The following is a 26,076-nucleotide window of genomic DNA, read 5'->3' on the forward strand; positions in this document are numbered from 1 at the left end:
GGCACTAGTTCTCCTGTAGTACTGTGTGGCCTGTAGGCTTTAAAATAGTCACTGGCTCTCCTGTAGTACTGTGTGTGGCCTGTAGGGTGTAAAATAGTCACTAGTTCTCCTGTAGTACTGTGTGGCCTGTAGGCTTTAAAATAGTCACTGGCTCTCCTGTGATACAGTGTGGTCCCTAGGGTGTAAATGGTAACTTTGTTAGGTTCCAGGTCTGAGTAACAGTAATTTCCCCATGGCTGTGTGAGATTTTATACGTGCAACATTAAAATATCATTTTCTTTTATTTTGTAATACAATACATCACGTTGCAATTTGAGCCAAAAGGTCAGCGTTTAATTCGGTAGAAAGGATTGCCAGCACTGGCTTCCCCACCAAGCGTTGTCGAAGTGATTCATATTACCAGGTTCACTGTGTTGTAAAAACCAGACCATTTTCCACACAGTGCACATCCGCTCTGCTGTAAACACTGTCCAGGTAATTGAAACCAGGGGCTCTTCGGGCACTCAAGACCAGGCTAGAAGCAGTGCTGTACGCATTCTGGGGCGAACCGCTTGTTTTCGTTCTTAAAGAACGTTCGTTACGCTCTTCTGGAAGAGACGGCGGAATGGCCGGGAGAGCTGTGCCGAGGCAGCGGGAACGGTTTCCCGCCCGTTTCCCCCCGCGGCTCGACCGCTAAGCGCTGCCGTTTCTGTCGACAGGACAGGGTGATGCTCCAGGTGGCCGCCGCCGCCCCCTGCCCCCCGCTGAGCTGCGCTGAGTCCGAGCAGCTCGCCCTCCCCGACCGATGCTGCAGAGTCTGTAGAGGTAACCGCGCGCCTGAAAATGTGACAAGATGGCGGTGTAGTTGTAGGGCTTAGGGGAAACTGGGCTCAGGGTTTGTGGGTTCGAATCCAAGGTGGAGGCACTGCTGTAACTTTGAGTGGAGCGGGTAACTTGATTAGCTTCAGTAAATATTCAGCTTTATAAATGGATTGTACATTTAAACAGTAAGCTGTATAGTTATGGTAAAGTTTTTATCAGAAACATACATGGCTGCTAGAGCTTCTGAATATGGAGTGGTTGGGACACATTCCACATAAGCTTAAAGAAAGCGCAGACCAAAGTACAGTAATGCAATTGTAAACAAAAGGATATCGATTCACTCCCACCAATGCTCGAAAACATGTTTTATTGTTTGCACAGTTTTGACCCTGCCAGATCTTCAGCCGGAATGGTGTGGTGCAAACAATAAAAGCGTTTGTGAGCATTATTACCAGGGTGCTGGTCCTTCTCTTTCTTGAGAATTCTGTCCAGGCTTTTCTGTTGATTCATGAGATTTTATTTCATTTCCTGGTATGACTGCATTGAAATTGGAAACTGAGCCCAACTCTGATTCTTGCACTCTCGGGTTCCCCCAGGTCATGACTTCTGTTCTGAGAGTCACGGCTGCGTGGAGAACTCGGACTGCGTGAACATGGAGACCGGGGCTAGCTGCAGCTGCCAGGATGGCTACCACGCGCTCCGCGACGACGGCGCCTTCTGCGAAGGTACGACTGCCGCGGCGGGAACCCGCTGCTCTTACCGCGGTGAAGGAGGAGCATTCAGTCAACGTCTGCTCCTGCCTGGCTCTCTGATAAGGTGGTGTCTTTTAAAGGCAGAGAATGAAATGTTCTGAAATACTTAAACACTGCACGACTGTATGAATTGTCACCCCCTTTTTGCGGTCTTACTGTCAATATGACCTCAATGATTATGATTCCATGCTTATTCTTCTTCTTTTGTTATTATTATTGTCTCATTACATAACACTACATACTGAGGAGAACATGCCATTTCAGTTTGTCTAGGCTCACTGACAAAGTAAGAGCATTCAACACTGCCTTCAGCCTGGGCTATTACAGTAACAACTTGACGGTCTCCTCTTGTGCTACGACATCTTACTTTTTATGTTTCAAGTCCGAAACCGTGCCCTGACCACGCCCCGAAAACCGTATGCGGAGCGCTCGCTTAAACCGCCTTTCTGACCAAATCGCTAAAAATCGTTTTCTTCCACACGTTCGTCTCCTGTTCCAGGCTTGTGCAGTCTCCCTCTTTCTGAAGTGGATTGTGACCTTGACTTGCTGCTGCGCATGCTTGATTTTAGTCACGACAATATTTTATTTCTTTGGCATAATTCTTTAATACGCCTCCAGGAACATATTAGATATTGATAGCTGCCTGTACAGCCGGATGCCTCAAGATTCCATACAGACAACAAGCGTGACTTATTCTCTGAGTTTTTATTGGCACGGAATGAAAAACTAAAACAAAATGGTCACCGACACCAATAACTGTTGAAGAGTGCCATTACAGCAGCTGGTTTATTGACTTCCCCTTCCCATAATGCTTCTGGAGGACAAAGCAGTGGTGGATATTGTGTGTGTATAATATTCAGAGGAAAATGTAATTGGATGGAAAATGCTGTCATGTGGTTGCTCTCAAGACAGCCCATAGACTTAGCTGGGTCTTTTTAATGATGTTTTTTCATGAAACTGTGCTTAGAAAATGCTGAGTAATTCTAAAAGACATGCATGTCTGGTCAGGTCTACTCCTGCCTCGACCAAGGCACTGGCCTCAGAACTAGAGTTTGTCCCGGGGCGCTGCACTGTGGCTGCCCACTACTCCGGAGTAACTAGGATTGGTCAAATGCAGAGCACAAATTACCCCATGGGGTTCAATATAGTTCAATAAGAATTAAGCATCAGTGCCGAACCTACCAGATGAAGAAACTGCAGAAATTATTTTTCAGCAGCACTGGACGCCTATTAAATTGTGATTAGCAAAGACTAACTTTCCTCATCAGAATGTTGTGGGGGAAAATAAGGATTATTTTTTTGCATAGCAAAATATGTCCGTCTATCTGCATGCTCGAGTTCCCATAACTGTAGCTTCAGTTACCATGACCACTGCAGTTATTGAAATTGACTGATGGTGCAGCCACAGTGTCCTATTCAAAGGCATATTATGCAGGATTTTTACCTTGAAAATATGATATGATAACCATGCTCAGTATATCAGGCCACATTGGACACCATTTAAATGTAAACATGTCCTGGGTTTTTCTCTCCCTTGACAGTTTTATTTTTTTGTCACCTTCTGGAGCACAAGATACACTTACCAGGCTTCAGCAACCATTATCTATGTAGACATATACATATATATGTAATATTTTCAATCAATGATTTCAATTATATGTCACAGATTGCATTCAAACTTAACAAGGAGATCGTCTTTGCTGCCTCCTTTAGCCAGAGTAGGTCACTGCCAAGGGAGAGCAAACCCTAAGACATGTTAACATTTAAACGACTTTCAGCATGGCCCTAACTGCCAAAGAGATTCCTCTACATGCCTTTGGGGGAAAAGCAGTCAGCGATATAACAGAGTGAGTAATATTGTCTATATTGTCAAACTATATTGTCTGTTTCTCAAAGGCGATAACCAGATATCCAACAATATGCATGTTGTTAGTGGTGGACAGTCAAGGGAATGGCTCCAGGCAGCTTCGAGAACACTGCATGCCTGAGGAGCTTAGCTCCTTAAAAAATCTTATGTCATTCGCGTGCTGAAAATAGGCTATGAAGTCATTCACCCTAAATTTTTCATCAAAGCGTCAGTGTGGAATAGTCGGGGGCGTTGTTACACAGCGGGGGCTCGGCACTGACTCGTAGGAGCGCTCGGTGCGCCCACCCCCCCCCAATCACTTACATCTCAGCCCAGCCCGAAATTCTGTTTCCCAGCACTGTCCTGCATTAAGCAGTACGTTAAAAACGTCTTCTTTTGACCCTGGGGGTGGGGGGTGTGTTCCTGAGGAAGAAACAGAGTCAATATTAGCCTGAGGTAAATTCTCGGGGTTTTAAATCTGTGCTTTGTCTGTAAGCTGCATTTGAATCAAAATGAATTTTACGGTGTTTACGTAAATCATCTTAGTGCGATGATTTAGTTTGTGTGTCAGGAATGACTGTGGTCGTTTGGTTCTGAATCGTACCATTGTTTGACGATGGACCACTGGGTGCCCCTGTCTGGATGATTTGCGCAAATGACAGTTACCATGGTGCAGCAGCCAATCAGAGCTGATTATGTTGCGCTTGAATGCCATGCACTGAGTGAACTTATTGTTTGGAAAGTAAGCAGGAAAGCCGCTCGATTGATATATAGTCTGCGTTATCGGACAGCAGAACTGCTGCTCTGTGAAGGAAGAGCATTTAGCTTCTGCCTGGCTCTCCGATAAGGTGGCGTCTTTTAAAGGCAGAGAATGAAATGTTCTGAAATACTTAAACACTGCATGACTGTATGAATCGTCACACACTTCGCGGTCTTACTGTCAATATGACCTCAACAATTATTATTCCATGCTTATTCTTCTTCTTTTTGTTATTATTATTATTATTATTATTGTCTCATTACATAATGAGGAGAACATGCCATTTCTGCCTGTCTAGGCTCCTCGTGTACTGACACAAAGGGAGATCATTCAACACTGCCTCCTGCCTGGACTTTCACAGTAACACCTTGACAGTCTCCTCCTCTGCTATGACATCTTACTTTCTATGTTTCAAGTTCGATGTTTTAAGATTATTTTAGTCACGCCCGGAATTTTTTTTTTTGCGATGCACTCAGAATGCTAGATGCAATGCTGTGAAGATGTAGCCATTTCCATTCGAAGTGCGAAAGCATTCCTCTCCTTCCCCTTTGCGGCATCCGTCTCCTACGCTCGCTCGCTGCCAGCGTCGTCATGTGCCGCTCCCTCGCGCGTGTCAGAAAATGATAGCCATCCCACTTAGGTAGGGAATCGGCGATAAACGCGTCTTATGACTGTTGGGAACTGTCCATACTGCTCATGCGTGTGTGCGTTCTTAACAAGACAGGTGGGGGGGTGGCGGTGTATTTTAAACAGTCTCTCTCTCTTTTTTTATATATTTCTCCAAAGAACAACGGCCCCAGAAGGAGATCTAAAGAGAGCGTGGGGTTTATTTTTAGACCGCTGTTGGCACTAAAGTAATGGTTGCTGTCTCAGACAGGTTCGCCCTAGAAGGATGAGGATGTTCTGTGCTGGATCTTTTTAGCCGGATGGAGAAGCGCAACGCTGAACCCGCATATAAATTTCCTTAATGCCTTTGAAAAGCAGGTGTTGTCATAGCCGCATGAAGAATGGCCCCATTTGCGTGCGAACCTCTGGCTGGCTTTCCTTAAAACGCTTTATTGCACACTTTTAGCACATGCATATGTATGTGTACACGGCTTGTAAGCTGCACCTCACAGCGTCTTGGTTTTAACCCTTTGTGTACTGTTCGCAATTTAGCCTTTATCGTCCAGCCTTCCACGTGTTTTGCTGTCCTGGTTTTGGGTCACGCAGTAAGCATCGCTGACCTTCTGAAAAATCAGCTAATGTAAAATGAGAAAATTGTGAATTATTGTTCGTTGAGCTTTGCTTTCACTGTGTATTTTCTGCCGCGTGTGCATGTTTTTGCTCCGATAAATTACCCAGTGATGTGGTCAAATGAGTAAATGCACTTGTGCCTGCCTTACACATGATATATGACAGTGGTCCCCCAGTCCTGGCCCTGGAGAACCACAGGGTCTGCTGCGGTCCCCAGCTCCTGTCTTGGAGAGCCGCAGAGCTGCCGGTTTTCCTTGTTACTTAGAATATAATTGATAAGTTCACTGACCTGACCTGGTTTTTTGGTTCTGAACTGGCTACTGATTTTACAATGAAGAGAACACCATGCAGACCCTATTTCCGTCCAGACCTAGGGTTAGAAGGCCCCTGTTTAACTGCATCTTTCCTGACTCCATAGTAAGAAAAAATACAAAATTGAAAAACAGGAAGTATTCTGAATGTAAGCTCTGTTCGTCCGGCTGGAATACAGAAGTATCTCCTTCCGCTCGGCACCGGAGAGAGATGTCCTCCGGCGAAAAAGAAAAAGGGGTGCGACTGAAACGCTTTCCTCGCGCCCAGGTGCGCCGCCTCGCCCGCCTCGTCTTCCGAAGCAGGCGAGAGGGGCACGGTACGATCGGAGGAGATTAATTGGGCATGTCGCGGCGCGCCGCATTCCTAAGGGTCTGCGCCGAAGCCCCGTCGGTGGCTAGCAGCGCTCCGCGGATTCGCCCGCCATTCATCACCTCCGGGTGTTACGTAACGACGCGGCTACGCTCCCCAACCTGCCAAATATTTTATTCGATTTCGGGAGCGACTGAGACGATGATGCTTTTTTCTTTCCCTTTAATGACTTGTTTTCCCTCTTGCCACCCCCCCCCGTTGTGGTTTCCCCCGCCACGATACCTTTTCAATGATGCAGGACGTTGTTGAATGTTTTCATTCTCTTTAAATTTGCGATCTGGCGGCACACGCTGAATGATTTATTGGCCCTGCAGTCTCTTTCATCCAGGTCAACATTTCCTTTTTTTTTGTTAGTTTTTCTTTCTTTTTTTTAGCGGGATATAGTGAGACAGAGGGGGCGGCATGGTGGTAGTGCAGCGGGTAGCACTGTGTTGCCTTACAGCAAGAAGGTCGTTGGTTCGAATCCCAACCAGGGCTTTTCTTGTCACTTTGCATGTTCGCATGGGTTTCCTCTGGGTACTCCGGTTTCCAGAGAGTCTAAATTGGCACTATGTATGAATGTGTGAGTGCATGGAGTGTGTGTGCCCTGTGATGCACTTGCGACCTATCCAGGGTGTATTGCTGCGTCTTGCCCACTGCATGCTCGGATAGGCACCCCCCCCCCCCTCAGCCTGACCAGGATAAGTGAGTTTAGTTGATGGATATTCACAAATTCATCTAGCTGTTGGCTCTCTGGGTTCCATGCGTTGTATTCTTAAAGACCCTCGGCAATGAAAATCATTTTTTAATTATTCTTTTTTTAATGAAAGCAGAAGCAATCGCAGAGGGTGTTTGTACAGAGCCGAGTCCCACTGCCCTTAATGGTCTACAGTTTCCTCTCAAATGTGTACTGCACTGCGACATGAAGATCTGAGCCCCCACAGCAGCAAGCCCTCGCCAAATGTGTGAATAAATATATTTATTAAATATTTACACTTCGATGTGCCACGTACGGTGCACAACACCGAATTATGGGGCCTATTCGGTTTATGTTTGTGGCTCCTTGTCTTTAGGGCTATTTTCATTATGAGTCCAATTACCATTTCGGCATTGCAGTGTTAATACCACCGAGTCTCTGGCCTGATAGCTCCTTCTCCCCGCAGTCTAACACATCAGCGTCTCGTTTCGGGGAACTGCAGTAATAACGTTAACGGTCCAATATCATAGTTTTTTTTTCACCCCTAACCCCCCCCCCCCCACTCTAAAGAAGAACGTTTATCTGTCTCCAGTCTTAACGCTGTGAATCTGTAACCGCTCTGTCGTTTCGACTGGTGGGATCGGATGCTGGAAAGGCTGTGTGTGCAAAGAGAGGGGGGTGGGGGGGGGGGGGGATGCTTTTCATTTCCCTCAATTACAGCTGCTGGTCGACAGAATGAAAAGAAATATAACACTATTTTCCCTTGCAGCGGGTCTAAATTAGCCCCCCCCCCCAGGGGCTCTGCAGATGCACAAAATGAATGCGAGCTAAAATCAAAGACCCTTTTTGAAAGGAAAATGAAAAACGATATAAATTTCGCGCGGTTCAAACATTTGAAGTGCTTTTCTTTCCGCGCGGTGCAGAATGTGTATCGCTTTAGTAGGTGGTAGAAGTAGTAGATTAGCTTGGCCCAAATTAAGGGCCTCTTTCATTGCTGAGATCTGACTACAGGGTTGACTCTGGGCTGCGTAACTGCAGGCGGATTGGGGTTTCTGAATGGCGGGTCCAGGAGTCAGCTACTGGTTGAGTTTTATGGGGCTAAGACAGGATGTGGAAGAGAAAGAGTTTCCCCTCAATAATGGGAAGCAGGTTGCGACAGTAACAGGATATGGCTTTACAGGTGACCGCTTATGTGTGCCACACCAGGGGGTTCCTGAAACACTCACACGGGGAGAAGAAGGAATGCGTAATGTTCCTCTTGCTCTCTCATCAGTCGTTCTGTTTTATGTTCGAGGTTTTATCCTTCCCTAGCAGAGACGGAACGGTCAGACGGTTAAAAACCTGGCGAACTCGATTGGAGAACGCGCAACGTTTTTTCAACGAAAAGGCCTCGCGTGAAATTTCCCCTGCAGAGAGGGAAGGTCCCTCCTCCACAGGGTGTTATTCATTAGCCTGTTATTACATTTAAACCGCCTGACATCATGTTAGCTTGTAATTGCAGGTGGGGTCTGGTTGCCTAGCACAATGCTGTGTAGCCTGGAGGGTGAATTGTGTGGCTTGAGTGTTAGCCTCGCTGGGTTATCACAGAAATCTGACTTCCTGAATCTGACTTTACTTTTAAAGGCCTGTATATCTAAGTGTATGCTGTTTCACCCCATGCCATGTCCCTGTTGGAATGTAAACTAGATGAAATAAAATCCAGCTGCAGTACAAATCAAGTGAATAAGGGGATTAAAAGACCTCTAGGCCCGCATTGGTCAGTCTTGGTATGGACTCTCTGATCCTAATTTTTGATTAGCTAGTAAATTAAATCTTTGCATGTGGTGAATAAATGAATCTCATAAGCTGGAACAACAGTTCTTTTCCTCTAAAAATTGTATAAACGGACGTATTGGACAATTTTTGAAGGCTGTACTTGTACCTCTTCCCGACCGATCGTTTTATTAAATTATAAAAGGAGCTCCTGACTCTGACGTTTGTATCTTTATCTTCAACACCATCATTTTTGTGAAGAAATTCCTACAGCCTCATGCTGTAGAGGTGTGTGTGCCGCGATGATCCGAGAGTGTTAAATTCAGACGTTCTTCGACTGAACTAAGAAAAAAATCATTAAAGACGCATGCAACATTCAGTGGCTCAGATGGTAATAACCCATCAGTAATAATACAAATCTTACATTGACTTCCTCTGTCAAAACTCCCCGGAATGTAATTTAAGACTGTCCATAGCGTTTTGGGATTAGACACTGCTCCTATGAGTGTTTGATAACTGTTGGATATTGCCTTACATAGTTCAGTTGTGCATTTATTTTTCATTTTGTTGAATCGATGTTTATCTTCCTGAGATCTAGTAATGTGATGTTTCCTCATGCTTTTATCTTTAGTGCTTCAAGTTCTTTCGTTGCAGCAAGAACAACATTAGTGGTACCTAACCAGACTTTTTGTGCTCACACTGAAAAGCAGTGCTAAGATGACAGAGTACAATAGTGTAAGAAGTGGCATGTACCTTACAAACAGCAAATTACAGCATTTTACAGCCAGCATTGCATCTATGTATAATCCATAAACGTAATATTAACTCATAGTGCTATTATATTTGCGTGTTATGATTGTGTGTGTGTGTGTGTGCGTGTGTGTGTGTGTGGCTGTGATTGTGTGCGCATGCCTAGTCTGTCAGGCTGTAATGGAAAAATAAAATGAGCCTGGGTTTTATTGATTTATCGTAGCTTGCCAAAGACACACCCCTGGTAATTTTATTCAGAGATGAAAGAAACCATTTATTTCCTCAGCCGTTTTTATGGCTATGCAGTGAGTGTCACTAATGGTGGTAGAAATCACCTCTCCTTCCACACACACCATTATACCTCACTCACCTGTAATATCTGCTTACAGGCACGCTGGCCTGCGTTCAATCAACATTTGCCCTTATCTTTGACTCACACATAAGTGGAAGTGAAAATTTGTTATGTGCAAATTAAATTTGCCGGTTCATTTTGATGTTTGCTCAACTCAGGATCGAACAGTTAGATTTAGTTGTGAGTTAAGGCAAAGTGTTTCATTTTAATTGTGCTTTAATTTAACTCAGAGCTTTGTAATGTGTTTTAGCTAATCACACAATTAGTGCTACTATTGTGCTATGACTGTATTCGCACCTGACTCCCAGGTAAAAGGAGGGTGGAAAACCAGCAGTTCTTGGTCCTTGAGCGCCATGGTTTTTGTGACAGGGTTCTACAGTGGCAGACAGTACCCACAGATACTCATAGACGCTAAATAAATCAGCCAGTTTTCTTCTGTCTTGAAGGACAATCAACATTTGTCCGTAACTTGTTCTGCCTTCAATAATAAATTTAAGTGCTTAAATTCACTGAGATAGTTCGATGTGTTAAACAATTGTAATGGACTCACCAAACTGTTTGTGATGGAAAATGTTTTTGAGTGTATTTGTAGATCGGTGGGTAGGACAAATGTTGATTCAATAGAGGCTTTGGCCTCAGTTTAGTGTTATTCTGGCCCCATTCAGGATTAATACTGAATTATTGTGTAGGGGAAAAAAGATTTCAGGAATATATTAAGATGTTACCATTTTTATTAGAATGTTTATTGCAAGGTGAGTATTTGTGGGGTACTTCCATTTTTTTGAAATCCTGAAACTTGCATTTATGGGCTTCATCCCTGAAAGGAAGTGGTAGTGAAAGAGAGGATAGAGAGACATCTGAGTGTAAAGATGCGTGCGTGGGAGAAAGAGAGAGAGAGTGAGATTGGCCGAAAGAACGTGTTTGGTGGAGGACGTCGTGGGTGGAAGTGGTTGCCAAGGACATTTTTTACACGTTCATGGAGACGAGCTGAATTAAAACAACGACGAGGACGCTCTGGTTTAACACACTGTTCCGTACGGGTACTATGGACCTGCAGAGTACGGACTGCATACCTTCAGTCAGGGCCTTAGCCAAGGCAAGATTGCCTTGTCTCGCAAGTTCAAATCAGGTCAGGCTGTTGAACTGGTTTAATGCTGAAGCAAAGTTAAATGTTTCAGGAGGAAAAGTCTGGCATTGCGTTTTTCATTACGAATAACTCAGAATTTCAGTGGGCACTAAAATATTACAATGTCTGCACTGGGCAATTATGGTCCGCGGACAAAAAACAATTTCTTAGTGTTTTATTGTTGAAGGGTCAGCACCAGATATTATAAAAAATCAAATACACCAGTGTAAGTAATTTTATTTATTATTGCTGGTGAGGCAGGGTTGTGTAGCTCTGAGAGGATGCATTGTTTACCCAGCGTACATTATGTACCCAGCATTTACTTAGTACATACTCATTGGTACTAAGTAGTATACTTGTGCCTTAGAGCCCTGGCCTCGGCTACCTTCTCTTGGGCCCTGGTGTCAGAGGTTAGGGACTTGATTTCAACTTGTGAAAAACTCAGAGGTCTGAAACTTGTTACAGGTACAGTACAGATGTTATAGTCCCAGGGACTCAGTTCCCACATCACAGAGATTTAGAAGTTTTCTGACATGATGCCTTGTACCAATCTCAGAAGTCTAGACTTGGGTTCCACATTTCAGCATTAAGTTGTGGGTTTGAGAATTATAATCCTGAGTTTAAGTATTATCATCCAAAGTTTTAAATGTTGTAGTCGTGAATAGTTAGTAAGAATTACAGTCCAGAGTTTAAGGACTATAGTCCACAGTTTAAGTTTTTCTCCAGTCTTTGCACAAACACTCTGTGTGACGCCTGACCTGGTCGTGTCTCTCTGCAGATGTGGACGAGTGTGCGGAGGGGAGGCACTACTGCAGGGAGAACACCGTGTGCGTCAACACGCCCGGCTCCTTCCTGTGCGTCTGTCGCCGCGGATATATCAGGATCGACGACTACTCCTGCACAGGTGGGTCCCGCCCTATTTCTGAAAAATGTTGCAGCACTTCATTATATATGGGAAAAAGGTATGGCCTTATTTGATGGAAGGATTGCTTCTGCTGAATAAATGGTTTGTCCTCAGACTTTTTGTTACCATTGAGATTGTCAGTATCCTACACAATGCTGGGCAGTACTATTTCCTTTTTTATCTTGTTCGATTACTTTATTGACCTTTTTACTCTCTGGTGGCATTGTTCTCCTTATCTTTTTGGCTTGCTTAAACTGTGCAGGTTTAATATTTCTCAACCTCAGAGAATGTTGCATCAGTGCTTTGAACTGTAGACGTTAAGACTTTGAATCCAGATTTTTTTTTACATTTCACTGAAATGAAGAGCTGAAACCTGGGTGTTTTGGCACAGGAGTTAAGTCTTCTCTGTTTGAGATATGTGGTGGAGACTGCAGGTTCAAGTCTTGGTTGAGAAGTATGCACTTACTGAAATATTTATCACAACTAATGTAAAAACATGTAAAAAATCGAGTTCTTTCAGTAAATAATTGAATGGATTTCTAAAATGGAAAATGTGAAATTGCTGTTAATCTTCAGGTCTTGTTCTGTGTCTGGATTGGTCTGCTTCAGTGAATTCTCACATTTTTCTGTAACTCTTGTCTGCTTGTATGTGCTGCGAGTCTATTGGCAAGAAGAGAAAATAATTTATGAGTTGTGCTTTTCCTAATCTCTCAGTTTTGTTCATTTACAATATTTAGAGCCAGAAAAAAGATGTGAACTGTACCAGTTCAGAGATGCCCTGCATGGCCAAAAGTATGTGGACACCTCTTCTGTCGGAGAATAATTCAGTTCAACACAGAGACTTCAATCGAAGTTGAGAAGCTTTAATACATGATATCAAGAATAGAAGTACAGCATCTGCAGTTGTCTGCAGTAAAAATCGACAGTTTATTTAACAAGTTTTATACCTCCCAGACAGACAGAGAAACTTTCAAAGAGATGGAACAATAATAGTTCTTGTTCTGAGGAAACTGATTAAACATGGGAGGTTCCATATTTGCCAGCACGCCCAGGCTGTATGTCCAGCAGCCAGAATACCACGATAAGGCACTAAGCATAAAGAAAAACACTCTGAATAAGATTCCTTTGTAATTTTCTTCAAGGAAACAGTCAAATTAAAATCAGTTAAATTCTTCCTCATCTTCTAAATAGTGGGTTCGGCTACTTCAGCCACACCCATTGCTAACAGGTGCATGGAATTAGACAAACGCCATTCTTGGCAGTATAATGGGTCGTACTGAAGAGCTCAGTGACTTATCGTCCCGTATTAGTTATTTCTCACAGAGCCTTAAAAAAAAAACCCATGTATTTGGAAACCGAATTCAATATTATGCAATATAATATAGTGTAAAAAATGAAGAATAAAGGAGGGCCACAGGCTTGCAGATGTATCGCAGAACTGTAAGAGGCTGCTCAATGAATCCTGTTTGCTGGTCTGACCTCCAGTTGCCTGTTCCTATCTGCGAAGGTGAAGCTTCATCCCCGGTTTCCACGGCAGCGGCTTTGATATCCTGTGTCTTTGCCGCAGGTTAGGCTTTAATCCATCCGAGGGTTGATGCGATGTGCGAGGCGCGCGTGGTTGTGTGTGTGTGTGTGTGTGTGTGTGTGTGTTGTTACGCTGGCAGGCAGGATGCTTTCATCCCCTGATAAGAGGACTCGCTTTGTCGTTTCGGGGGTTAACTGGAGGAATTCCTGTCCTCAGGAACCTCAGTAGGAGATTAGGGTCAGGGGGTTCATTGGGGGTTGGGGGGGATTGGGGGGGGGGGGTTGTTTTCCCACTGATATCAGCCTTCACAAAGTGGCAGCCCCAAACGCGCACCGGGAAACACCTCTAACCGTCTTTCCCATCGATTTTCTGAAAAACGACTTTCTGTGTGTGCTGTGAAACTGATAAATGGATTAATGGCACGTGCCTTTCCTCAGCAGAGCGTGCCGTACCTTAGAGCTGACGTTTACGCACGCTCTCTTTCATGCGCTACGTCACTAAATCGTCCTGTGTTACAATAGCCAGGCAATAACCAATAACTTAACGCTAAGGTGCTAGCGTCATGCTAATAAAAGTGCAATATTAAGCTACTCAAACAATAACTACAACCTCAAAGAAGACCCAGTTAAGCATAAAGTGGGATATAAAAAGAGTTTCATCTGTTCCTAAAGATGTTAAAAGCACGTATATAAGCTCAGGGCAGGTAGCAGGCTCTCCGGGCAGTCAGTTTGTATAGATGGAACCCATGCCAGAGTTGAAAATGGTCTTCCATTCAAAGGTCCGTCCACCAATCCCTCGTAGATGTTCACAAATAGGAATTCGGGTGACCACTGATTATCCTTACAACCTGCGCTCTTATCCAAAATATCTTACTGTAACTAACGAGTAGCAGGCTACAGTTGCCAATCTAACTAGCATGTTATAGAAAAAAGTCATAAGCACAGAGTTGACAATGTCATCAGGATCAGCAGACAGCAGATTGCAGACAGTGGACAGTGGATAGAGAACAGTGGACTGCAGACAGTGGACAGTGGAAAAAGTTACAGAATATCTGTATATAGTCCTGCATCTTTTTAATGTCGCTGCTCCACGACGGTCCCGGCGTCCTCAGCAACAGGCATCCCTCAGCCTGGTTGCCAGGCGATGTCCAGCGGCATCCGTCTCCTGAAGAGGGTTGTCGGGCAACGGCATGCATCTTCCCTCTGGCACGACTCCCGACCCAGATCTCTGCAATAGGACCATGACGTCATTATCTCCACACCTCAGGGGGAGGATAGAAACAGTACACGAAGCAAAATGAAACATCGAGCAGGGGATACAAAAAGCACAGGAACGCAAACACAAAAAACACTGGGTCGTAGCATGTGGTGCCTTTTCTCCAGTTCACTGCAGGGTGCTCTTACTAAATTAATGGCCTGGATAAATACTGTTTACTTCTTACTTTGAACTTTGTTTTCTGCTGAGTATAGAATGGACAACATGTCTTTAGTTACCTCTGCCATTTTGCTCATTTATTCAGAGTCACTTAATACATCTTGTATGTCTGTGTGTGCATGTGCGTGTGTGTGTACGTCTGTGGTGTGTGTGTGTGTGTGTGAGAGAGAGAGAGGACGTGTGTGTATGTTTCTGTGAGGAGGAGGAATTTTTGCTCTGCACACAGACAGGTACACCTTCCCATCCGTGTATAATGATCCCGCACCCCGGTCCCAGCCCATATTGACAGCTGAGGCCTCGTTAGTCGTATTCCTGCATTGTGTATGCAGCTCTTCGGCGAGGCTCCATTCAGAACTGCACCTAGGGGGACCAGGCGGTAAAGATCTGTAATTATAGGAGGTAATTGGTGTCATCTTTGCTGCCATGGACCGGTGACCACAGTGATCTGAGGACAAGCCTGCTGTCTCATCTAATTAGTGCTGAAAAGCTCCGTACCACCCCCCCCCCCACCCCCCCCCACCCCAACCCCTCCACCCCTCCCACCTCCGGGTGACCTCCCAAACTTACACAAGGGGCGTGTACCAGAACTCTGAACAAGTGTGGCTTTTCCATTTGAGAGTTTTGCCTGTTATGTATAATCTGTAGAATTTGTCCATTCTGTTTGTTTGTTAAGCCTGTGTATAAAATTAAGACTTTGTGGCGTGGTTCCCAGCCTTCGGTTATGGAAAGATGTACTGTCTGCAGGGGTTGTGGCTACCTTTCAGTCGGCAGCCATTTTAGGCTTTGGGAACAAGGTGTGTGTCCTCTTTAGCTAACCAGTCAGTTAATTGAAGCACTTAAGCACTGAAATGTGTGGAACAATCAGAACAGGCACTGCGGCCCTCTAGGATTTGGGCTCGAGGGACCCTCATTTTGCGATGTTAGCGCTTGCGTCAGAGGAGACGAGCTCGGGGAAGGTACGTGAGAAGAACCGTTTAACTACAGGGTTCCAGGAGGAGGAGTTTATGCTAATGACTCCCCCATCACCATGACAGCCTCTCTCGGAACACTTCACACTTTTTTTTTTTGGCAAATGAAAGAACTCAGAAGTCGTGGTGCCAGTGCGGGGAGCTATTTGCATATTATTCTTTTCTGTTCTGATCTCTCCTTCTGAAAGTCAGACGGAGAGAAACGTCCGGGTGTTAGGAATCATACGTGCTCTAGTTATTTTTCCGGCTTATTTCACCTTCATTTTTTTTCTTTCCTTTTTTCTTCTTCTTAGTGTATCTGTCAATTAACCCTGGTCTCCTGATCAAATTCCTGCAAAAACTGGCGTTCTACATTTAAACACCTAATCATCCTCTCCATCTGATTGGTTACGAAATCCCTTGCATTTCTTATCCCCCTGGTCAGCACTTGTGTTCTGAATTGACCTACCTGGTGAAATACAGGTATAAAAACCTGTCAGTGTGAGTTCCCACTCCTCTGGAGATCGCTGAATCTCTGCCAAGAAAACTTCCCCAAAGGTGACGAGTCCAAATTTAGTCTCCGACTGCGGTTCTGCGGGGGATAGGGGAGTCGTTTCGGGACAGTCACTTTCCTGGGACTGTCTTTAGGATTAGACGGCGCTGATGTGGAAACCACACCCTTATCTGTCCGCGTTGGCGCTGCGACTTTAATCCTCCAGACGCAGATGTGTGGGCACAGGACTGGATAAGATCAGCCAGTGTTGCAGTGCAGTACATTCTAGCCTTGACAGGCAAAATAGACTGCACCTTTTCAGCTGCGAGAAATTGGCTGTCACACTCCAGAGAGAAACATGCATAAATACAGTGTGATTTAAAAAAAAAAAAAAAGTTATCCTGTTAAAAAGATGATTAATATCTCTTTGCTCCCACGCACAATATTATTAATGTACTTAGTTTTTTTTTTTTCCTTCTTTTGGGTTTTTACATTCTTAATTTTGCGTGCTCTGTCATTTTCTGCTGGTATTTCCCTGATATGTTTTAAAACTTTGCTCTCGGAAGCAGTCGAGGGTGAAATTCGCTGGCGGCCCCCGCTCGTGATAAATGCGGGGCCCTGCGGCGGACGGGCGGGGCCCCGGCTTCGGGGGCCCTGCGGAGGAAGGATCAGACCGCGCCTTCACGGTCGATTGGGCGGCGCCGAGACGCCGCCGGTTAAGCTCTCCGCTCGTCGGGGGTGTGGAGTGCAGGCGGACCGACGCCTGGCGGAGGCCGTCGAGTTCTGTCCGAGGCACAATTTCCTGCTCAGCCCTCCGTTTTATTTTCTCAGGGGTGGGTGGTTTTCGCTCTCCCTACGCCGGACTGTGCAGTATTGCAGGTTATGAAGCTGAGCTGTGACAAATTTAAAGCCAGTCAGCCTGACTTCACCGGGGACTCCGGGTTATTATTTATTTGTTTGACTTGTGTGGCTTAGATTTCACGCGTCCTCTTTTGCAGCTGAATATACCGTGGGGAGATTCTGATTTGTGGCTGTGCCCCACCTGTGTCCTGAGCTTGCAACCCTTAAGCCTACTACCTTACCAGGGATATAAGAGTTCTATGAATATGAAAATGTATGTCTTTCAGCCCACCTGCACCAATTCTGCAGTTTCAGAATACACACATATTAAGAGATTGCTGACTAGCTCTTATTGGCTTCTTGGGTTGTCAATCACAGGAATAGGCTTTTTTATTGGGTGCAAGCACTTATCAGTAACCTAATTGATGCTGATGAGATCTGAGATGCAGAAACCGCATGGAACTCCGGTCCCTGTCTGTCAGTGACTCGCCCCAAAGGAGAGGGTGAATCCTAACAGAACCGAGTCTCTCTTTTTTTTGTCGTGTCCGGCCCGTGTTCCAGAGCATGACGAGTGCGCGAGCGGCCAGCATAGCTGTGACCAGAACGCCCTGTGCTTCAACACCGTGGGCGGGCACAGCTGCTCCTGCAAGCCCGGGTTCTCCGGAAACGGCACGCACTGCAGAGGTGAGCTCTGGCCGTAACCTCCCCCCTGTCAAAACGGGGTCAACTCTGTCACCTCCTCCTGTGTCGGCTCCATCGCCTGAGTCATTCATTCCCTGCGTCAACTCTGTCACCTGGATCACTCTCTCCCTGTGTCAACTCTGTCACCTGGATCACTCTCTCCCTGTGTCAACTCTGTCACCTGGATCACTCTCTCCCTGTGTCAACTCTGTCACCTGGATCACTCTCTCCCTGTGTCAACTCTGTCACCTGGATCACTCTCTCCCTGTGTCAACTCTGTCACCTGGATCACTCTCTCCCTGTGTCAACTCTGTTATCTGTGTCATTCTTTCTCTGTGTCAACTCCATCACCTGTGTCATTCTTTCCCTGTGTCAACTCCATCACCTGGGTCATTCTTTCCCTGTGTCAACTCCATCACCTGTGTCATTCTTTCCCTGTGTCAACTCCATCACCTGGGTCATTCTTTCCCTGTGTCAACTCCATCACCTGGGTCATTCTTTCCCTGTGTCAACTCCATCACCTGGGTCGTCTTCTCCCTGCGTAAGCCTGGATGATGCTTGCTGGGTTATTTTTATATCTTACCTGTGTTCGCTCTGATCTAGGCCACCTTCTCTCGAGCACGTTCCTCCCCGACTGCACCACTGAAGTGCCTGTCCTGGATTACGGAGCTGTGTGACTGATCTTTTTTCGGATCGATTGACTGTCTGATGTTTGAGTTCTCAGAGTGCGCCTCTCAGACCAGAAACGGGCCACGTTAGCGCGCTGCAGCAGCTGCCATTTTGAAACCGTGATCCTTTGGATGTGTTCTCACTTTGTGCTCCGTTCTCTAGCTCTGTGTGACGGCGTGTGCCAAAACGGAGGCACCTGCGTGTCTCAAAACACCTGCATCTGTCAGCAAGGCTTCACCGGGGAGAGGTGTGAAACAGGTAAGGCTTTGGCAGGGCTTCCCCGTCACCTGAGCTCTTTTTTAACTGTAATCTTTATTTTACAAGGCCGGTCAATTGAGCTCTTATCTTACTTACTATCGTACTTTCTATCGTATTTACAATGCCGGCCTGGCAAGGGTCAAAAGGGACCGTTGAGGAGGCGGAAGGAGGGGAGTGGGGGTGGGGTTATAAAAGGGGTAAAATAAAAGAGATGAAGTAAAGTAAAATAAATAAGGACTAACAGAGCGACAACAGAAGATTGAGACAAAAGGCAAGCGATAGTCAGATAACAAATACCAAACAAGCGGCATGTAAGCACAAAATGCGACGGCAAAAGCACAAAATCAATGACAGGTCAGCATACACAGCGCATGGAAAGATGGGCAGCAACAGACATTTTGTATTAACAGGATATAACAGATATATTCTTTTCTGTGGTAGCTCACCTTGAAAGAAAGAAGGCGGGCTAGGGTCGTAGTGATGTAGTCTATTAATTTAAGCGCTTGGCACGTGTGGTTTACTCACCTTTACCCCAAAACATTTCATTTATACAGCTGGATATTTACTGAAGCAATTTGGGTTAAGTTACATTGCTGAGGGGTACAATGGCAGTGATCCAGCTGGGAGGCAAACCTGCAACCTCTGAGTTACAGGTCCTCTTCCCTTAGCATTATACTAAACTGCCACCTGATCAGACCGTCTAGTGTGCCTAATGTGGGATTTCAACCTTAACTTGGGATTAGAATTTTCCATAGCATAGCATGAGCTTATCTGAAATTGGTTTCTTCTCTGGTTGTAAGTAAATTTATAAAAGGGCTTTTTTGGGGGGGAAAAAAAATAAATAAGTAAATAAAATGTGGGCCTTCGCGGGACCGTGTTCACAAAATAAATCCTAAACCTGTCGGGAGGTTTGTGTGTTCATTCAGACCCCCCGTGGAAAGGCAGACAGATGTCGTCCCGTCCCGCTGACAGACGACGGTGAATCTTACTGCCGTGCGTCCCGCTCGCTCCCGTCGAGATTGTCTGCTTGACAGCAGACTTTACAATTCAATCTCCGCTCGTCCTCCGGAATGTTCCGTGTAATTTTATTTGCTTTCGGGGGGGATGGGGGGGGGGTGCGTGTATTTCAGCCGGCTTTAGTGCGTCGCGTATATAAAAGGGCGGCTTTGCGGGTTTTAACGCCGCCGTTCGGCGCGCGTCCCGACTCTCCGTCCCGCTCCGCGATTTTTCTGAAAACAGGGCTGCTGGCGGGACAGCGGGTCCCTCTCCTTTACAGAACTGACATTTTGTCGGCTGTGATCGTAAAAATGATATCTGGTGCGCGCCTGCGCCCGCCTTTGTGTTCGTGGCAGTGATTGGGTGTTCTGCGAGGCTGCATTTTCTGCTCAGGGCCACAGAATGTTCTGGGTTTTATGCGTTTTTAGTGTTTTTTTTTATCCCAGTGGTCCAGATAAGAATGTTTGAGGGCTGTTTGATAATCTGGTTTAGTCTTGTTGGAAGTGTCGTTGCAGTGCCGTCTTGAAGCTGACTGATGGTGGTGTGTTCTCTCTCTCTCTTTCCCTCCCTTTCTCCCTCCCTCCCTCTTTCTCCATCCCTCCCTCCCTCACTCTCCCTTCCTCCCCCTATCTCTTCTCATAGTAGTATTACTGAAGCAGCCAATGTCCCATGCAGACAAATGTTTGAAAGGCACAAAGTTTAAAGGGAATTTATACGAGAGAACAGAGAAGCTTGACATACCTCTGCATAATAAAGGCTACAGCTGCTTGTTAAATGATTTTTTTTTAAACCACACACCTCACGCTCTCCGTCCCTTGGCAGGGTCTCACTTTGTGTCTGCGTGCCAGATAATCGTGGATGTTGATTATTATTCAAAGAGCAGATCGCTGAGAACTTTGCGGAGGTAGATGGATAGACCCCGAGCGCCTGCCACAGGTGACAGCGCGTTATCAGCGGCGCACCGAGTAGCCTCCGTATCTCCCCCATGTACTCGACTGACTGATTGACTGTGAATCCGTCCCTTCCGCTGTCCTGGCAACCTCCGAGACAACCGCTGTCCTCAACTCCCCTCCCACGGGCGATCGCCTAGCAACCCGGGCAAACAACGAAGAACGCTCGGCGTTCAAGTAAAAGGAGACCGGAATAATTCTAGTCTTTTTTTTTAAATTTGTGCTCGCCGAAATACAATGATGGCAGAACGGCACCGTAAAGCAGTGCAAATTAAAGGCAGGGAATGTAAAATTCCGGAACGAGTAAAAGAATGAAGGAATCAGCTGTTCGGAGAAGTTGTGGAAGGTCCTGCCGGTAGCGGACCGCTGTGGGATCACCTTACAAAGCGTTGGTGGGCCGACAGCTGACGCCAATGGCGGCGTGATAGGCGCTCGCTGGGATTATTCATACAGAATCCTCACCGTGATAGGAGCCGATTGCCACATGGCCACCCTGGAAAGGACTTAAGTCCCACCCTGCTAACGTGTGTCGTGTTGTTCAAGGGAACGTTATGGCCAATAGGATACCCATGCTGTTTAGCCCTTTCTAGGTTGTTGTTCTAGTGACAAACAAAATAGGTGCCCTATGAGGGTGGTGCATATTTGTTCAGACCGCGGCCTCAACAGCGACACCTCTGGTCAGTTGGCTCCTCGCGGTCTTCTAGTACTGGGCCCCGCACAGTCCTGTGCAGAGACTGCACGGTTCAGCTGGACTTGCCCGCGGTCTGAAAGACTAAGGAGCTGCTTGCACAGGTTTCAGCACCTGTGCTAACGAGCACCATCTAAAAATTTATGGGAAATGTTAGCGGAGGCAGGATGGGCTTCAATATCCGAGTATGTCTTTGCAAAATCAGGAGCGGGAAGGAGGAGAATGAGAAGTTCTTCATAAAACAGAGCTAGAAATGGAAAGCGGGAGGCGGCCGCAGCCAAGAAATGAAATCACGGAGTTTATCACGCAGCTGTGGATAAACACGATCGTAGGGGCGGAATACATTTCTGCTGCTCACTTCTGAATATATTGTGAACTTGGAATGCATTACCGCTAGAATAAATAAGCGCGAAGTCTCAGCGGCGCGGACGGGGGCAGCGATCTACACTGCTGTCAGAATTTTGGGTGGTAGCTGTTTATACATCGCATATAGTGAGCTGGAGTTTCTGCCTGTCCTTATCATGAGCTTTTTCTTGATCCACCAGTAATAAGAATATGAAATCATAATAAATAAGGCATATTATTATTATTATTGTTATATCATAGAAACACTGGTAATTGTCTTTTTCAGACATTATAGTTTTAGGGCAGTACTCAGCCAGAATTAATCACGCTTCACTCTCAGTTATTGATTCCTGGAGGAAGGTCCATGTTGCAGTGACTTTTTTAATTTCAGACTGTTTAGGCCTCAGCAGGGGGGAGGGGAGAATATTGCTCTCCTGGGGTTTTTGCGAGGGGGGGGAGGGGGTTGGCGGATGTTATGATGCTACACTGATATTTTGTCTTGTAATTGTTGTCTTTAAGGCAAAAAAAATATGAATGCCAAATTATTATTATTATTATTATTGGAGCAGTATCCAGGCCTGGACCTGATTGATTAAGGGAGCTTTGGGGGAGGCTTGGAGGTGGGGGTGGGCGGGTGCAGAATGGCAGAGGGGGTTGGCGAGGTCGACCCAGAGCTGCTGTCACAGTGGGAGAGAAGACTTCATCCGAGTGATTCACCTCAGGAGCTATTTTGGGTTGCTTGGCAGGGAATAGCTGGAGATGGGGACCGGTTGGTGGGCTTTCCATGTAGTTACGGAGTAGGACAGGCTTTGGGCTCACACTGGGGAGGGAGGTATTTCAGTCAGTAGGAAGTAAAAGTCTGTTTGCACATACCCCCCCCCCCCCACCCCCCGTGGATGAGACTTGAGTGAGTGAACATGAAGAAGTTCCCCCTCCCGTCTGAATTGGCGCGCTAACTCCACTGGTGGTCTGAATGGAAGCTGAGCCCCGTGGAACGTGCTTCTCATAATCGCTGCGCTGCGTGACGGCGTATTTTTACACCGCTGAGCCGAGTCTGCAAACGCGAAGCGTTTCAGGTCAGGCCGAAAACAAAAAGAATAAGGAAAATCGCGGAACAGAGCTAGTCACAAAGAAGGAGTTGGTGAAATCAAGACTTTCTCCCACGTCCTTGCTTCCCCTCTCTGTGTTGGTCTCCTTGTTTCGGTGCCGACACCCCTTTCTTCTTCGGGGAAATAAAAATCGGCGACGATCGGAGTTCCAGATTAGAAGGCATCGCGGTTTCGCTGGCGAGGGAAATAACGGCGGCTTTGACTGACATGGCTTCCGATTCCGCTCCTCTCCCGGGTGTTGGGGTTTCACTGCGAGCGCGATGGCTGTTAGTGCAAGGACATTTTTCCACCAAGAAGCCAAGCCAGCAAACCCCTCCCCCCGCCTTTTGTTAAAAATCAATCGGACGTGCTACAGATTACATTTTCATTCGCATTTCTGTTCACTGAGACAGCTAGCATGACTCATCACCTGCACCTACATAAATCACAATTCAGATACTGATGCGTTAATATTTATATATTGATCTTAGTTTCAATTAATATTAGACTGAAAACAGAATGAGTATTCAATGTAATAAATAAACGAGTACACAAAGTCCTGCAATGGACAATTGTCCCTGCAATTGTGCTACTTGGGTTGGTTTCAAAGTTTCTTTGGGTCAGAGTGGATTCAGTCAGGAGGTTACTAAAAGGATCTTTTCAAATTGTATTTTAAAATGGGATTGAAACAATTTAAATGACCTGATTGGTAGATGTTAATATTTGAAAGTAAAGCTTTTCTCTCATAACTAAATGATGGCAGAAGAAGTGGTAATAAAAATAGTAATGGTTTTCAGTACTTCAGTCTTCAGTAATAATCTCCAGTACTTCAGCAAGGGCCTTGTTCCTTTCTCTGTCTTGGTTTTTAGAAAATGCTTAAATTAAGGGAACCGTCCTCAGTCCTGAGAATTTCTGGCGGACATTTTGTGTTTATGTGACTCTTCATTATCTTCAGAGAGGGCTCTCTGGTTCCTGTACAGTACAGCGGTATTTCCTGCCCAGTATTTCCTGGCGTGTAGTCAGCATTGTTATTGAAGGGGCCAGTTAGCACAAGCATCTTTCTCTAGTACCCCTCAAGGTATTTTTTCCTCTTTTAAAATTCTGTGAGAAAAACGACAACATGGACTCTTTGCTGTGATTGATAATGCTGCCCTGGGGCTTAGCACTATTTGAACTCAAACTGGTTGTTTAAGCACCGCAATTATGTTTTTAAATTTTTTTTATTTAAAAAAAAAAAAAAAAAATTATTTATGCTTTATTTATTTAATAATTTTATTTATTTTTTTGTATCTGGCATGGAGGCAGGCATTTTGTCACACCTAATTAGCAGCTCTTATTTACGATTCGTAATAACTGGAGCTGGCTATTTAACGCCAGCAGCCATCAGAAATAGCTCATTACCAGTAGATGGGATATTGCGGGAGGGATGATAGTCAGCATTCATATCCCGCAGAATGCGGAGCCAAGTCTGAGAAATGTTCTCATTGTGAATGTCCTTGTAGACTCCGTCCTCAGTGCCTGTGCGAGTCTGACACTGCAGAGCTTATCTGTGCCACATTCCACTGCCTACTTAGTGCTCACTTATCCTGTAGTGTGCACTTATCCTGTGGTAAAGAACACTGTGTTGTTCTTAGTGCTCACTTCTTCTGTAGTATGCACTTATCCTGTATTAATGAAGGCTGTGATGTTTCTTAGTGCTCACTTATCCTGCATTAAAGAATACGGTGATGTTTCTAAGTGCTCACTTATCCTGTAGTGCTCACTAATCCCGCTTTAAAGAATACTGTGACACTTCTTAGTGTTCACTTATTCTGTAGTGCACACTTATCCAGGGTTCAAGAATACTGTGATGTTGCTTAGTGCTCACTTCACCTGTAGTGCTTGCTTCTGTTCTACTGAATATCGAGTCACTGATTAGTGCCTCTCATTTACAGTTCAGCTCTCGTGTACTTCAGATCACAGAATTACTGCTTGGTGTTCACTTTTCCTGTGCCAAGAACACTGTGAGGGACCGATAAGTTCCCCATTGCTACACAATTCTTGAAATTAATTAAAAACCCTCATATGGCAGTGTACAGTGACTGTCCTAAAGTACAGTCACTGTACACATTACAATACAAGTCATTGTTCTGGCCTTCTGCGAAATTTTAGAAAATGTACTGTATCGATTTATTAAATGCTTAATGCAAGTATGCAGACAAAAATGTCGTACTGTGAAAGTGTAGTCAAGCGGCAAAGTCCTGCTGCTCCTGACGTATTCCACAGTATTGCTGCGGAGGGGGGGGGGGGGGGCGGGGGCGGGGGGAGAGCCGCTGCTTCCCCCAGCGCTAACAAACGTGTGCGCCGTGCCTCGGTGACAGAGGCTGGAGCCGGAGAGCCGTCTTCATTCTGCGCTCTTGCCGGAGTTTCAGCGGAGCCTCCGTCTTCGGTCCGTCACTCACGATAATGAGCGGCATATCCGCGCCTGTCCAATCCCATCAGCTCCCGGGGCTCTCCCAACCGCGGAGGAGAGAGACGGAGAGGCTCAAGGTTCACCGGTCCGGGCTCATCGACGGCGCGCAAATGCAAATTCCGTCTTCCTGAAACGGAAAACCTGCCAGCTGAAATGTGCTCTTCGCAGTGCATCGTGCGCCCTTTTTAAACAGAGGAGGTTTCTGTGGTGTTCAGGTAGCCCGTGGCTGGTTTCACCTCCCGCGTACACCCCCGTTTGAAAACAAAACCTGTTGGGAATGCCTTTCATTTCCAAGGAAGCGATGCTAACTGTTGACTGGAAACTGAAAAGGGAAAACGCTAGTTTTTTGCTCGAGATGTGTACATACAGGTAGCACCTACATACGCGTGAATGCAGAAGGAAAAGCGTTCGTTTTTTTTAACTGAATGCAGCGGTGGCTGTAACAGTATGCTGTCACTCCATATTACTGTGAGAAGCAAACACCGATAGATTGGGGTGGTCGTCCTCTTAACATGGCATGTATATTTGAAAATGCCAGAAGCTTAAAGCAGCCTCTGTATAGAGAGCATGAATATTTTACTTAACAGTTCAACCTCGCCTACAATATTAATGCCCACAAGTTGAAGGCTGGAGAGCTGTAGTACAGCAAATCAAGGACGCGTGGGAGACTTCTGCTGAATTGCAGTTTGTGGGCCCTCACAAAACGCAACTTTGTGATAAGATTATTTTTATCGCCAATGAAGGGACTTTCATATTTCAGAATTGTACCACTCTCACCTGCAACCCCTGGAAAATATATGAATGCGCAATTATCTTGCTTCCCTCCTCTTCACGAATACTGGCAGTTAATATATTGGGTCCATCAAATGTTTTTTTTTTTCATTTTCATAGGGTTTGTATAGACTTGGCAAAGCTGCTTTTTCCAATTGTTCACAATGGGAGTGGAGTAATTTGCAGAATCAGCCAAAGTCCATCATTGTTTTAAATGTTAAGATGCCATGTTATTGGGGGGGGGGAGGTTTAAAGGTGAATGGATGAAAGTTGAATGAACTGAATAAGTTTATTTTTACTTAT

At 45.6% G+C, this 26,076-nt stretch overlaps 1 protein-coding gene across 2 annotated transcripts in view; it reads left to right on the forward strand.

Annotated features, from left to right (window-relative positions):
• LOC135259869 (protein kinase C-binding protein NELL2a-like) overlaps positions 1–26,076 on the forward strand; it is a 71,715-nt gene that overhangs the window by 33,151 nt on the left and 12,488 nt on the right. For both annotated transcript variants that reach the window (XM_064344731.1, XM_064344730.1), the window contains 5 exons: positions 699–804; positions 1,398–1,526; positions 11,511–11,636; positions 17,437–17,559; positions 18,388–18,483. In XM_064344731.1, the coding sequence (XP_064200801.1) occupies positions 699–804; positions 1,398–1,526; positions 11,511–11,636; positions 17,437–17,559; positions 18,388–18,483 (580 nt within the window). The remainder of the gene's footprint in view (positions 1–698; positions 805–1,397; positions 1,527–11,510; positions 11,637–17,436; positions 17,560–18,387; positions 18,484–26,076) is intronic.

The sequence above is a fragment of the Anguilla rostrata genome, chromosome 7 (assembly GCF_018555375.3).
Source record: "Anguilla rostrata isolate EN2019 chromosome 7, ASM1855537v3, whole genome shotgun sequence".
Classification (NCBI taxonomy): domain Eukaryota; kingdom Metazoa; phylum Chordata; class Actinopteri; order Anguilliformes; family Anguillidae; genus Anguilla; species Anguilla rostrata.